The sequence below is a fragment of the Sesamum indicum genome, linkage group LG6 (assembly GCF_026168435.1).
Source record: "Sesamum indicum cultivar Baizhima isolate 11 linkage group LG6, ASM2616843v1, whole genome shotgun sequence".
NCBI classification, from domain to species: Eukaryota; Viridiplantae; Streptophyta; class Magnoliopsida; order Lamiales; family Pedaliaceae; genus Sesamum; species Sesamum indicum.
Window position 1 is genome coordinate 15,090,422 of NC_142662.1, and position 13,733 is coordinate 15,104,154.

Sequence of the window (13,733 nt, forward strand, 5' to 3'; positions counted from 1 at the left end):
ATTGTTACAAGAAGTAAAATTGGTAAACGAAAATGATAGTCCAGAAGAATTTACAATTTTTAAAAACTAAAATTTGATTCCATGGTAAAGGTTAGTGCTGAAATATTTTTATTTTTAATTTAATTTTTAAAATTTCGATATATTTTCTATATAAAAATATACATAATAAAAAAAGCGATTGATTATTTGGATTGCTTCTCACATCCCTGTACCCAAAAGGATGGGCCAGTTCGGTTTGAGTCTTCATCGATCGGGTGGATCTATATGCTCCGGGATGGTGAGACGAGGTGTAGCGCAGTCTGGTCAGCGCATCTGTTTTGGGTATAGAGGGCTATAGGTTCGAATCATGTCACCTTGATGTGGGGTCGAAGTCAGCCTCAAACGTAAGTAACTTAGTGCAACCTTTCTTTCTCTCTTGTTCTGACTTGACACTAAAAGAAATGAATGAAAGAGATCCTACGGCCTACACTACAGACAGTCTTATAATGTCAGTTATGATGCTTGCATAGGGGACCCTAAGGTAAATAAGCACAAAGAGCAGCAGTAAATCACCAGTTCTTTCAGTATTCGCGAATATTCGTAAAGTAATTGGTCGGACATAGAATGAGTGTTGGTGTTGGATGTTACATGTGTTGCACTATGGTAATGGAAAATCCATGTTGCAATTTCTGGTGTACTGAGAAATGTTGGTGAGTGAGAGTTTTCACAGACCAGAATGCTTCATCTGATGTATATTGTCCACCTTAGAGGAATGAGTATCATTATGAATCCTTTTCAGGATGTCACATAATTGTGGCATCAGCACCATCATAAATTTTGTGGTAAATCACAATCACCTCTCATGAGATTTGGCATAATTACGAATATTCCATTGTTGTTTGAAAAATACCAATATTCCCTTGATTGACTAAATATATCATTTTTTATAATTTTTTAAATTTTTTCATCCACCCCATTAGATTTTCTACAAACTTTTTATTTAAAAAAAAAATACAATAAGAGTATAGTTGACAATTTCATACCTTCATCCGATGATTACATAATTTTATCAAACTTCAAGGGTATTCATAATTATGCCAAATTTCAGGAGTGGTGGTTGTAATTTACCCTAAATTTTAAGATGTTATGTGAAGAATGAATACTTGATGCTGTGACTTCTTTCTAGTTTCTAGAGGTTTCGGCAGATTTATTTTCATCTTGTTGCCCATCTGCGTGCTTTCAGTTAAAATTGTTTGAGCAGTGATGAAGTTTATGTCGTTCTTTGTGCCAAGAGAAACGGCATCCGGACTCAGGTTATAAATGGATTTGAGGAGTTATGACAAAGTTCAGGATGATCTTCTGTCAGATCTTGAACTGCATAATTACGACAGTTGTTAGTTTGAAACAAAAAGGTTAGTGAACTGCATTGCCAGATATGTTCTTCTACAGGGATGTGCTCATGATGCTTCCCAGAAACAAAACGGTTATGGCCTTTCTCGACAGTGGATTGCCAGATGAAGCAATGAGAATATACGGAAAGGGACGGATGACTTCTTGGAACTCTTTCGCAACATGATCGTTTACGATCCACCAGAAGACCTTTTGAATGACGATCAAGAATGCAGATTGTGGATTAAAGAGGACTAGAATATGCTGCTGACATAAATTTGCCTCACCACACAGGAGATGTACACGACGAGCTGACCAGCTGGCTGAATTGTATATGGACTCTGCCGATAAGTTTCCAGGAGTTTGAAGAGTTGCTCGGGAGTCTGCCACTTTAGTGGTCTACTTAAATGCTAATGCAATAAGTTGACGAAATTTGAAGCTCAAAGACGAGAGGCTCTCTAGAGATGGGACTCCCACCTGGTAAAGTGCTCAGCATTTTTGACATGTATCCTCAGCTTCATGTGAAATATAAATTGAATGTTGTTTGGTTATGATTTGATGTATAAATCATATAGGTTGTTCGGGTGTTAACATGAGTTATTCAAATCGTGTGTTTGATCGTGCCCCCGGAAGCTCTTGCATGTAAACACAAGCTAAATGCCACGGATCATGCACTTTAATACTCTCTATCTTTGAAAAGAATTTGAAAAGGCGTGTTATCGAGGATGGTTGGATCAAAGCTGTATGCGGCTCAGAGACATACAGAGATCTAAAACCAGCTAAGAACTTCATGAAATTCAGAAGTAAAGGGTCTAGATATAGAATATGAGTTGTGTATCTCAATAAGAAAATGAACAAAGGTACATATAAAGATTCTTGATTATGACAGATAGTATGCTGCACTTTGTTACAAGGCATAATAATCTCTAGATCTGTCTATCTTCTAGAGACCGCACACAGACAGATCTAGACCAACAACCTCAGCTACCCACGAGCCAAGGAGGAGAGAATGAAATCATTTTATGCAAAATGTTGGCCTAATCAACCTCCATCAATCTAATTTTTCATCCCGCAAAATCACAACGCCCATCAAATATTATCCCTAATATTTGTTTATTCCAAGAAGATTAAACATCTAAAATTGGTCTGCTCTTCCCAATCGGAATATATCCATCCATTTGTGGATTATATCGACCAATGCTCAACTATGGTCTACATTCAAAACATGACTACATTTTTCATAACTTAATAATAATAGTAGTATAAAATGTTGATATCCCCAAACTTACTCACATTAAATATGGAACAAAATCACAATTTATGGCGGCAATTATGGAAAGGTAAATTATGAATAGTAAAAAATGGATCTACCCAATAAAAAATGAGAAAAGATACATTCACATATACATATATATATATGTGTGTGTATCACTATACTACACAAATGTATATGTAGATTGGAAATATATATACGTATATATATTCTCAAAATAAAATGATATATGTACTTGCATCGAGAAATGCATCTAGAAAACCTATCAGGAATTTAAATTCTCAAGAATGGCTTAAAATAATGTTTCAATATCTTAAAGTAAAACATTTTATAACTTAAAATATTATGATATAAAACTTAACAATATTATTAACTTATATAACTATAATCAGAAAATATTACCATAAGGACATGTTAATCAAATAAACAAGTAAAAGAAAAAACATTAATATGTGTATCATATATAAGATACAGATATCAGATGTAAATTAAGTATATATACATATATATTCAAATTACGTATACAATTATTTAATAAACTAAACTAGGAATTGAATTATTTAGAAAGTAATCAGTATAGTTCTATGAACTCCACAATCTTATAGTTACACATTTATTAATTTAAAATATTCGAAATATCAATGCATGGAATGTAAACCAAATAGGTGTACCTAAAAAATTTGAAACTTGCTAATTCTTGTTAAATGAAATACGAGTCCAGCTTTGCATTACATAAAAAATAAGTAACAGGGTTCCACAATTCTTTCAACAAAATTCACAGACAAATCTACAAGTTTGTGAGATTACACTACTTATTCAGTATATATAACCAACCGAAGAAAAGCAAAATCGAAAAATGAAGTAAAATAGAAAAAGGAAAGAAGAACTACAAAGGGATCGACTTCTACCTCATGCTTCATCAATTTATGGATGCACCCAAAGCACTCGTCAAATACAGGCAGGTCACAGTTCAAATTCATCTTCAAGCTTCAATTGCTCAGCTGCAGCCTCCTCCTCGTCATCATCAACCGCAAAATACGGATTGTGGGCCTCAGGCTTGAACTTATACCCAGTGAAAACATAAAATGCCAGTGTAGCCAGCTCTCCTGCCACAATGCTTGTCCAAAGATACTTATAAGAAGTGATCGTCTCCAGTGCATATACCACAACCCGTGTAAAGTAAATGTAGCATATCACAACAATGTAGTATTGCCTAAACAATGTCAACTTCATCAAATTCACGGCAGCCTTCCCATCGGTCCTTGCTGCCTCACGCAAGTTCTTGATCGACCAGACAATTGGGAACAGTACAGCACAACAGCAGACCACATCAACCAGCAAGAAAACCTGTTTCCAGGTCACCCAGTCCTGACCATATGGTCCTGTCTCGTCGATCACAACCTGTGCTATGTTCGCAACCACCTGAAGTGGAATCACAATCATCAAAACCTTCTTTTCCTTGTCTTGCAAATAGGGCTTCAAGAATGACCATCCAGTTCCAATCAACACAATCAAACTAAACAGAGTGATCCCTTTCAAGAAACTAAATATATAAAACAATACATCCCAACCGTGGGCAGACCCAGTTCGCTTAATATAAGATTTATCCTCAGCCTCACACAACAAATTCAGCGTCTTCAACAGAACCACAGCCAGCATAAAGAAATGAATCCTAAAAACAGTCAATCTCTTCTTGTACAATATATTAATCCAAACTGCAGCCAAAATGAAATAAACCAGGGAGAAGAGGAAATAGACCCTAGGCAAAACGGTTTTACCAATGGAGAGATAATCCCGGCGGTTGGACTTGCCGCCTTCCAAGTTGTACATCGCGGAGCGAACATTCATCGAGACCTTGAGCTGCGGTAGGCAATTGGCGAATACGAGTGTGTACTGATTGGCATCGGTTTCAGGGTAAAGGAAATTGAACTCAGAAGTGGTTGGGTTGGGGAGGCGATCAAAGGTGAAGACTTTCTGTACAGCGTCGGATCCGAGGGCGCAGTTGATCTCAGAATCCTCGATTTGCTGTAGCACATGGATCCATGCGTCCCGGGTGCAGAGGAAGAATCCAACTTTGGACAGCGTCGACGGATCGGGTGCCGGCCCGGATAGGGAGAGTTGGGTAACGTTGAGCTCCAGCTGGCCGCGGTGGGTGAATCCAAACTCATCGAAGGGGATGATGGTGCGGTCGTCGGATCGGATCTCGGAGTACCGGATCTCACCGGCGGCGAGTAAGGCGGCGGAGAGGAGGACTAAGAAGACAAGAGGAAGCGACATGGTCTGGTCGAGTCAAGTCGTCTCTCTCTCTCTCTTCGAACTGAGAGAAAGAAGACTTGTGAGTATTGCTTGGTGATAATAACTATGTTGCCGCTGGTAGATCTCCAAAATAACAATTTGGCCCTAAATTCTTTGGATATGTAATTTGGGTAAAATGTTTTTCCTGAATTTTCTAATTTGCCCCTAAAACTATGAAAATTGGCACCTTACCTCTCCATCTAAGAAAAAATATAATTGAAATTTTCGATTTTATCCCTATTTTTTTGAAAAAGTTTACATTTATGAATGCTTTTACATTATTATAGGAAAGAAAAAAAGGGGCTAAAACAAAAAAATAAATGAATAATTACAACGTCATCCTCTAAGATTTTTTCTGGTCATCCGAAATTTGAAACACATATCCATCTTCCAAAATACTATTGACGTTTAAATTTTTTTTTATATATAATTTGACCTCTATCATTTTTTTTTATCCTAGTTAAATAATAAAATATTTTAAATATTTAAATTTATTTTTTACTATTAACCAAGTTATATAAAAAAATTTAAAAAAATCGAGTTTAAAGCACTATTTCACTATATTTAAATCAAAGTATGATAATTATCACATTTTATACATTAGATTGAAAAATGCTTCAACTTGGTACTTCGATGGCTGATTTTTTTTTAATTTTCTCCGCACTTGCTTCAGTTTGGAGATTTTTTTTTCCACGTGGCATTAAAGTTTGACGTGGCAGATGAGGTGATCTTTTTTTTTTTTTTTTCTTGAGTAATTATATTTTTAATCTACTAAGTTTTGCCCATGGTTTAGTTTATCCCATGTGGCACTAAAAATTACGTTGGCTTAAGTGGATATTTTTTTTTTATCTCTTCTCTCCCACATAAACACTTAAATAAAAAAAAATATAAATTGCATAAAAACAAGCTTTGAATTTATATTTTATATTAGCTTCCATGACACGTCGTCTATGCATGTATACAATAAATAATCTTACACACTTTAAAATATATTATAAATTAAAACAAAATATATAACTCAATATATCAGCTTCAAAAAATTATACTACCAACCAAAGAAATATATAAACCCACAAAATTATAGATAATTATAAAAAATCATTTTATAAGTATTTATATATTATAAAAAATTATAAATCATAAAAATAATTATTATTTGATAAATAAATTACAGATTATATAGATAAAAAATGCATAAAATTATTGATAAATATAAACAATTTTATTATAGATAATTGTTTTATTTAATTATAAAATTATAGATAAAATACATAAAATATTAATTTATTAAAATAATTTGTTAAAAATACATAAAATTATAGGTAATTATAAATACTTATAAATTATAAAAAAATAAAATTCTTACTTTATATCATATAATGCATAAAATTAAAAAATAAAAAATTATTATTTTATAAATAATTATAAATTATTAAAAGATTATTATGTTATATAATAGATATATTTAAATTAAAAAATAATTCCCCTTCCTCACTGCTACATAAGGGGGCGGCGACGCCCCCCTTTGCTGGGGCCTGCTGCGACTCACCGTCACCCAGTTGTGTGTTGGGCGACGGCGTGTCCCCCCCCCCCCCCTTTGTTGGGGCAGCGAAGGTGGACCAAGAATTTTTTCAATTTATATTAATTATATAAACAATGTTATTTTATAATTATGTTTATATTTATATATAATTATTCCATGTAGGATGTAAGTATACTTATTAGCCACGTCAGATAATGACATAGTTCGACAAACAGATTATTAATTAACTGACACATCAGCAATTTTTCAATTCAATTGATCGGAAAATTGATACCAAAATCGTAAATTGGACCTAATTGAAGCATTTTTTTAAATATAGTGTATAAAATACGATAATTATCATAGTTAGTGGACTAAACTTGAACGAGAGCCAAGTTAATGGACTAATTTTTTTTTTCCCCAAAGGTAAAATGTAAGAGCTTTATCCTATATGTAATTAATTAATTAATTGAAAGTAGTAAAAAGTTGTAGTTGAAGTAATTTAGGATATTGTACTTACTAATATTATGGAATATTTTTTTTTATTTTAATAAAAGAAATATCACTTTAAACGTCAGTTGCTATATAAATTAGCTAGATAATTTTCAAATGAATTTATCCGAATTTAATCAAATTCTTAGAGGATATTTTATAAATTTGGAGCAATAATTAGTTTAAAAGTTTGTGATTTAATAAAAATAACAATATTGATGGTATCACAATGCTTGAGATTGTATGTAAAACTATAATAATAGGGTAAGCTACGTCCCACTAAAATTTGATATAATTATAAATATTTTGTTATTTATATTAGAAGAAATATGGCTTTTAATTATAGTTTATTATCATGATTAAAAGTAAAAAATCATTGCAGATATTAATTAACTACAGTTGCACAACGTCTATTAACCGTTGTTTCTGCAAGAGAGATCAAAATATTAGCTTCAGCTAAGAATTGTGGCAAATATTTTGACATTAGGTTTTTTCATAGCAAATGCTTATTAACTATGGTTAAAATTTAAGTTTTCGTAGCAATTTTATTTGATCGTGGTAACTAGTATTAATTTAATACGTTTTTTAAGCCGTAGTGATGTGTAGTACATGAAATAATTAATTCTTTGAATTTTGTGAAATTACAAATAACTCCTTGATTTAGATACCCGTCTAACAATGAGCTCATTCCTTTAACTTTCATTGGGTTTCCATCTGATATTTATTTTATGAATTATAATTTTATATACTTTTTATAACTTTCTAAAATATTTTTTATGAACCTATGGATTGTATATTTTACCAACCCTCAATGTTTTTAACATTTTCTCAAATATTTTTTTAAATAAAAAATTCAGCAAAGGTAAAGTAGTAATGTCCACCTCATTATCTATGCACTATATAATTATTTTTCATTCGAATTTGGGTATTTATAATTTTCAAAACAACGAGAGGTAATCGTGATTATAACAAAACATAAAAAAAAAGTAGCTGTAATTTACCCTATAAATTTTAGGAACCTAAGTTTATATGGAAACTCAGTTTATTTGTACTTATATCAAGTTTGAAGCAAAGTTTTTACAATCATTACCACTTAAATCAGTTAATTAAGGATTAAAAATTGGTTCTTTTATTCAATTTTGGTACCAATTTTAGTAAATTCTATTAACAAGATCAACGATCGGATCTGTTTGTCGGATGATAAAAATGTTAGTAATATTATATATAACTTTTCAAATTTAATGTGATTAATTAATTAAATCAAATTTCAAGGAAAAGAGTTGTAATTAACAATGTCCGTACTAATTAGGTTTCTATATTATAACCTCAAATGAAAAATAATTTGATTTGAAAATAGTAAAAGAAAAAAATATATAGATATTAGTTTATAATGACTTATCTTAATAATTAAGGTAAATTACAACTATCTTTCTTGAGGTTTGACGTAATTACGTGTAGCACCTTCTTCGCTACAAGGGTTGTATCTACTCTAAACGTCATACTTATAGTAATCCCTGTATTTATATATATATATATATATCTTATTACTAATATATATAATATAATAATACTATTATTATTATTTATTTAATCAAACTTTTTTTTCAAAATACCCACTACGTCCTTTCTAATTTCTTAATTAATACAATTTGCTCCCAAATATTATAACGAGCTCCAACTTAACCCGTTCAAGTTTTATTATATTTCAATTATGGAGCATAATTTATTTACCAATTAACTAAATTTCATAAAAATTTATCAATTAATACCTCAATTATGTATTATCATCTTTGGGGCTTCACAATTCTCCCCTCCTAATAAAAATTTCGTCCTCGAAATTTAACTAACTTACCGGCTTAGGGAATAAATATAGGTATTTTTTTCTCATGTTCTCCTCAACTTCCCAAGTGGCTTCTCTTGGAGAGTGATGACTCCATTTGACCTTCACGATAGGTATTTCTTTATTTCTTAATTTTTTTATACTTCGGTCCAGAATTTCTATTGGCTCTTCCACATATGTCAATCCATCTGATATTTCTATCTCTGGCTCATGCAAAATATGACTAGGATCGGATCGGTATCGTCATAGCATAGATACATGAAACACGTCATGTATCTGTAATAATTCTGTCCGTAATGCTAATCGATAGGCTAGTGGTCCAACTCGCTCCAGAATTTCATATGGCTCAATATACCGCGGACTCAACTTTCCCTGCTTCCCGAATCTCAAGATTCCTCTCCATGGTAATACTTTTAGAAAAACTTTTTCCCCCACCTCATATTCTATCTCTCTGCGATGCTTATCGACGTAACTCTTCTGCCGATCCTGTGCTGCTTTCAAACACTTTTTAACTATTTTTATCTTGTCCACTGTTTCTTAAACTAACTCCGGCCCTTCAAGCTGTCTCAGTCCCTCAATATCCCAACAGATTGGACTTCGGCATTTCCTTCCATACAAAGCTTCATATGAGCCATACCAATACTGGAATGAAAACTGTTGTTATAAGCAAATTCCATCAGTGGTAGATGATCATTCCAATTTCCTCTGAATTCAATTACGCAGGCTCTCATCATATTCTCTAATGTCTGAATCGTTCTTTCTGACTGTCCATTGGTTTGAGGGTGAAACGCTGTACTGAAATGCAATTTTGTACCCAGAGCCGTTTGCAAGCTTCCCCAGAAATGAGAAGTAAACCGAGGATCTCTATAAAAAACTATAGAGGTAGGAATGCCATGTAATCTCCAATTTCTGAAACATATAACTCGGCGAGCTTATCCAAAGAATCATTTTAACGGATTGACAGAAAATGTGCAGATTTAGTCAATCCGTCAACAATCACCCAAATAGCATCATGTCTTCGGAATATACGTGGTAACCCAATGACAAAATCCATAGTAATCTTGTCCCACTTCCATTCAGGTATAGTCAAAGGATGAAGTTTACCAGCTGGTGCTTGGTGTTTTGCTTTTACTTACTGACAAGTTAAACATTTCGCTACAAACTCTGCTATATTTTTCTTCATTGTTGGCCACCAGTAATAGGGTCTCAATCACGATACATCTTGGTACTGCCAGGATGCATAGCATACGGTGCATAGTGCACCTCGTGCATAATTTTCATTCTCAACTCCTCTACGTTCAGCATGCATATAAGTTTTTCATTGAACAATGTACCATCTTCTTGGATTATAAATTGATCGCTCTTTCCGTTTTGCACCTTAGCTTTCATTCTCTGCAGATATGAATCTCTAGCCTGTGCATCTTTAATTTTATCCTTGAGGGAGGGCTTCACTTGTATTGTAGCTAGTAGAATATCACCACCAATGCTAAAGTGTACATCCATAGCTCTGAGGGCAGTCAAATACTCCATGTTATAGCAGATCATACCAGCAAGTTGGTCCACCGTTTTTCTACTCAAAGCATCTGCTACAATGTTTACCTTTTCGGGATGATAGTCAATGCTATCGCTTTGGCAATTCCCCAATAGGCAGGTCGGGCGGCCCAGGAACCTCATTCGATAGCTGCGACTAGGGACTGGTGCCAACAGTTCATCACGGAAGAAAGGACTCACTAAGCCGGGATCACTAACTAATCTAAATAACTAACTAATACAAATCTAATATAATAGAAAATACTAATATAATAGAAAAGAACTGCCGTGCAGTCATAATCCATCCACCTTCTTTGCCTCAAATTCACCTCTTTCTGTGTTGGGATATATTTCAGAATTTTATAATCTGTAAATATTTGAAACATCTCCCCGTATAAGTAATGCCTCCAAATCTTCAAACATGTACTATGGTTGCTAACTCCAGATCATGGGTCGGATAGTTCATCTCATGTGGCCTCAACTGCCTCGAAGCATAAGCTATAACTCTCCCATGCTACATCAAAACACAACCAAGTCCTTGTCGTGAAGCATCAGTAAATACCACATATCCTCCATCCCCATACGGCAAACAAGGATACGTACTGAGGTGAGTCTCTTCTTTAACTCCTCAAAACTCTAAGCACATTTGTCATTCCAGTTAAATGGTGCGTTCTTCAACAAGTTCGTCAGAGGTTTTCCGATTATAGAGAAATCCTTTACAAACCTTTTGTAGTAACCAGCCAATCCCAGAAAACTCCGGATCTCGGACACATTTTTAGGTAGTTCTCATTCTAAAGTAGCCTTAACTTTTGCCGGATCAGGTTGTACCCCTTCTTTTGAAACAACATGTCCCAAAAAAGTAATTTCTTCCATCCAAAACTCACATTTGTTGAATTTACCGTACAACTGTTTCTCTCTCAAGATCTGTAAAATTGTCCGTAAATATTGTTCATGTTCCTCATGATTACTCGAATATATCAAAATATCATCAATAAACACAATCCCAAATTGATCAAGAAATGGTTGTAACGTCTTGTTCATCAGAGACAAGAAAGCTGCAGGGGCATTCATCAATCCAAATGGCATAACGATAAATTATAGTGGTCATACCTGGTCCTCAAAGCTGTCTTTGGATCGACTCTTCCTCAATCCGCAGTTGCCAATACCCTGACCTCAAATCAATTTTAGAGAATACAGTGGCACCTTTTAGCTGATCAAGCAGATCGTCAATCCGTGGCAGAGGATACTTGTTCTTGATTGTGATTCAGTTTAGCTGTCTATAATCGACACATAATCTCATACTCCTATCCTTCTTCTTTACTAATAATACTGGTACTCCCGATGGTGAAATACTAGGTCGGATGAACCTTTTATCTAGTAATTCTTCTAACTGCTTCTTTAATTCTTTTAACTCTGACGGAGCCATTCTATATAGTGCAATTGAAATAGGTGCCGCCCCAAGAATAGTGTCTATTTCAAAGTCTACTTCTCGATGAGGTGGTAGTCCAGGTAATTCATCAGGAAAAACATCATGAAATTCCCTCACCACTGGAACGTCTAATACGCCGGGAGTAATTTTCATGGTATCGTGCACACTAGCTAGATACGTCTCACACCCTTCTTTAATTAGATTAAAAGCGGTCACAGCAGAAATTAAGCAGTTAGGTATCACTTTCTTTCCCCCACTATAACCGTCTTCATCTGCCCATTGACTTCTACCATCACTTCTTTTGCTTGACAATCTACTAAGCATGATTACTGGCTAACCAATCCATCCCTAGAATGATATCAAACTCCCTAAGGTCTATTACAACCAAATCTGCATATAGATTGACACCCTCCACTACTATTGGACAAGATCTCAACATCGTATTCACTAATACAAACCCACCAGCAGGCATAGACACATATAAGTCATGTCCAAATAGTTCTATTTTAGCATGTACACGAGATGAAAAATCATATGATATAAATAAACAAGTAGATCCTGGATCAATCAACACATGTGCACTAGAATCGCAAATAGAGAAGGAACCAGTGATAACCTCGGGTGTTGTAGGAGCTTGTTCTTTTGTGATTGCATACACCCTGACTTGTTTTTTAGGCTGACTACTTTGTCTTGTAGATGTCGTGGAAATATTCCCGCTACCTCGACCACCTCTACCTCGTCCTCTGCTCACACCTGTTCGTTGTGAGTTTTCCCCCACACTGCTAAACTCTAAAGTCTGAGGTCCTCTGGAATTATCCCTCCACATAGGATAGTCCTTGACAATATATCCCGATTGACGGCAACGATGACATATAATTAGTCGGGCTCCCCAACATTCACTAGTGTGTCTCATACCGCAATTAGCACAAGAAGGAGTAGATCCTCCATTGAGCGATCTGGCTGGACCTTGTCTCCCTCCAAATCCAACCAAAGTAGGGCCGCCTCTACTCGAAAACACTGGAGGGGACCTGCTAGTCTGACCCACTCCTCGACTTCTAAACCAACCTCTCTGCGAACCAGAACCCCTAAAGGAAATTACACCACTTTGCCCTGGTGTAGGATTCAGGTTACTTGTCAATTTCTTTCGTTTAGTTTCAATAGAACTCCTTTTAATGGATGTCCCTTCTGCCCTCAGTGCCGCTTCCAGCAGAGCACCATAACTTGGAGTTTTAATTGCTATTTTCTCCCGATTCTCGAGTCTCAACCCTCTTTCAAATCTGTCTCTCTTTAATTCATCGGTACTCACCTCTTCTGGATCATATTTTGACAATCTCACAAATTGCAAGTCATACTCAGCAACAGATAACTCATTCTGCTTTAATTCAAGGAATTCAACTTTCTTACAATTTCTGTAGACCGATGGAGTATATTTGTCAGTAAATTCTTTCTAAAAGTCATTCCACGTCAAAGTGACAGGTCGGTTCTTGCTCCCCGGAACTGTTTCCCACCAGTCTAAAGCGTCTTTCTCTAGTAAGGACACTGCGTACCTCAACTTTTGCTCAGGAGTACACTCAATTCTGTCCAACACCCTTTCCGTGTTTCTTAGTCATTCATCTATTTCAGTAAGATCAGTTGTACCTGCAAATACCTTGGCTCCCTGTCTCCTTACTATTTCATAATTTTTATCAATAACTGCATCATGTGGTTGTGATTGTGGCGGGGGAGCCATCCTCTGCATTATTTCTAGAAATTGTTGCATAAAGGGGTTCATTTCTGGTTGTGGGGCGTTTATATTTTGGGATTCTAACCCCTGATATTCTGATCCAGAATCGTGACCCTGCACAGACTCTAATGACTCAGTTGGGCCAGCAGCGTTTTCTCTTGAAGCTTCCATCCTATATGAAATACACCCATGTGAGTAGATTCCTAGTATATACAATTTACGTATAATATTACATTTTATCTACTATCCCTAGGAAATCTA

The 13,733-nt window shown here is 34.8% G+C and overlaps 1 protein-coding gene across 1 annotated transcript; it reads right to left on the bottom strand.

Moving 5' to 3' along the window:
- Positions 1 to 3,335: 3,335 nt before the first annotated feature.
- On the bottom strand, positions 3,336 to 4,978 carry LOC105155505 (protein CANDIDATE G PROTEIN-COUPLED RECEPTOR 7). Its single transcript, XM_011071383.3, has one exon. It carries the CDS (start codon positions 4,916 to 4,918, stop codon positions 3,605 to 3,607), a length of 1,314 nt encoding a protein of 437 aa, XP_011069685.2. The 5' UTR covers positions 4,919 to 4,978; the 3' UTR covers positions 3,336 to 3,604.
- Positions 4,979 to 13,733: the final 8,755 nt, after the last annotated feature.

Bases quoted from the DNA above. Each gene is read 5' to 3' on its own strand.
- LOC105155505 (XM_011071383.3), bottom strand. From the start codon at position 4,918: ATGTCGCTTCCTCTTGTCTTCTTAGTCCTCCTCTCCGCCGCCTTACTC.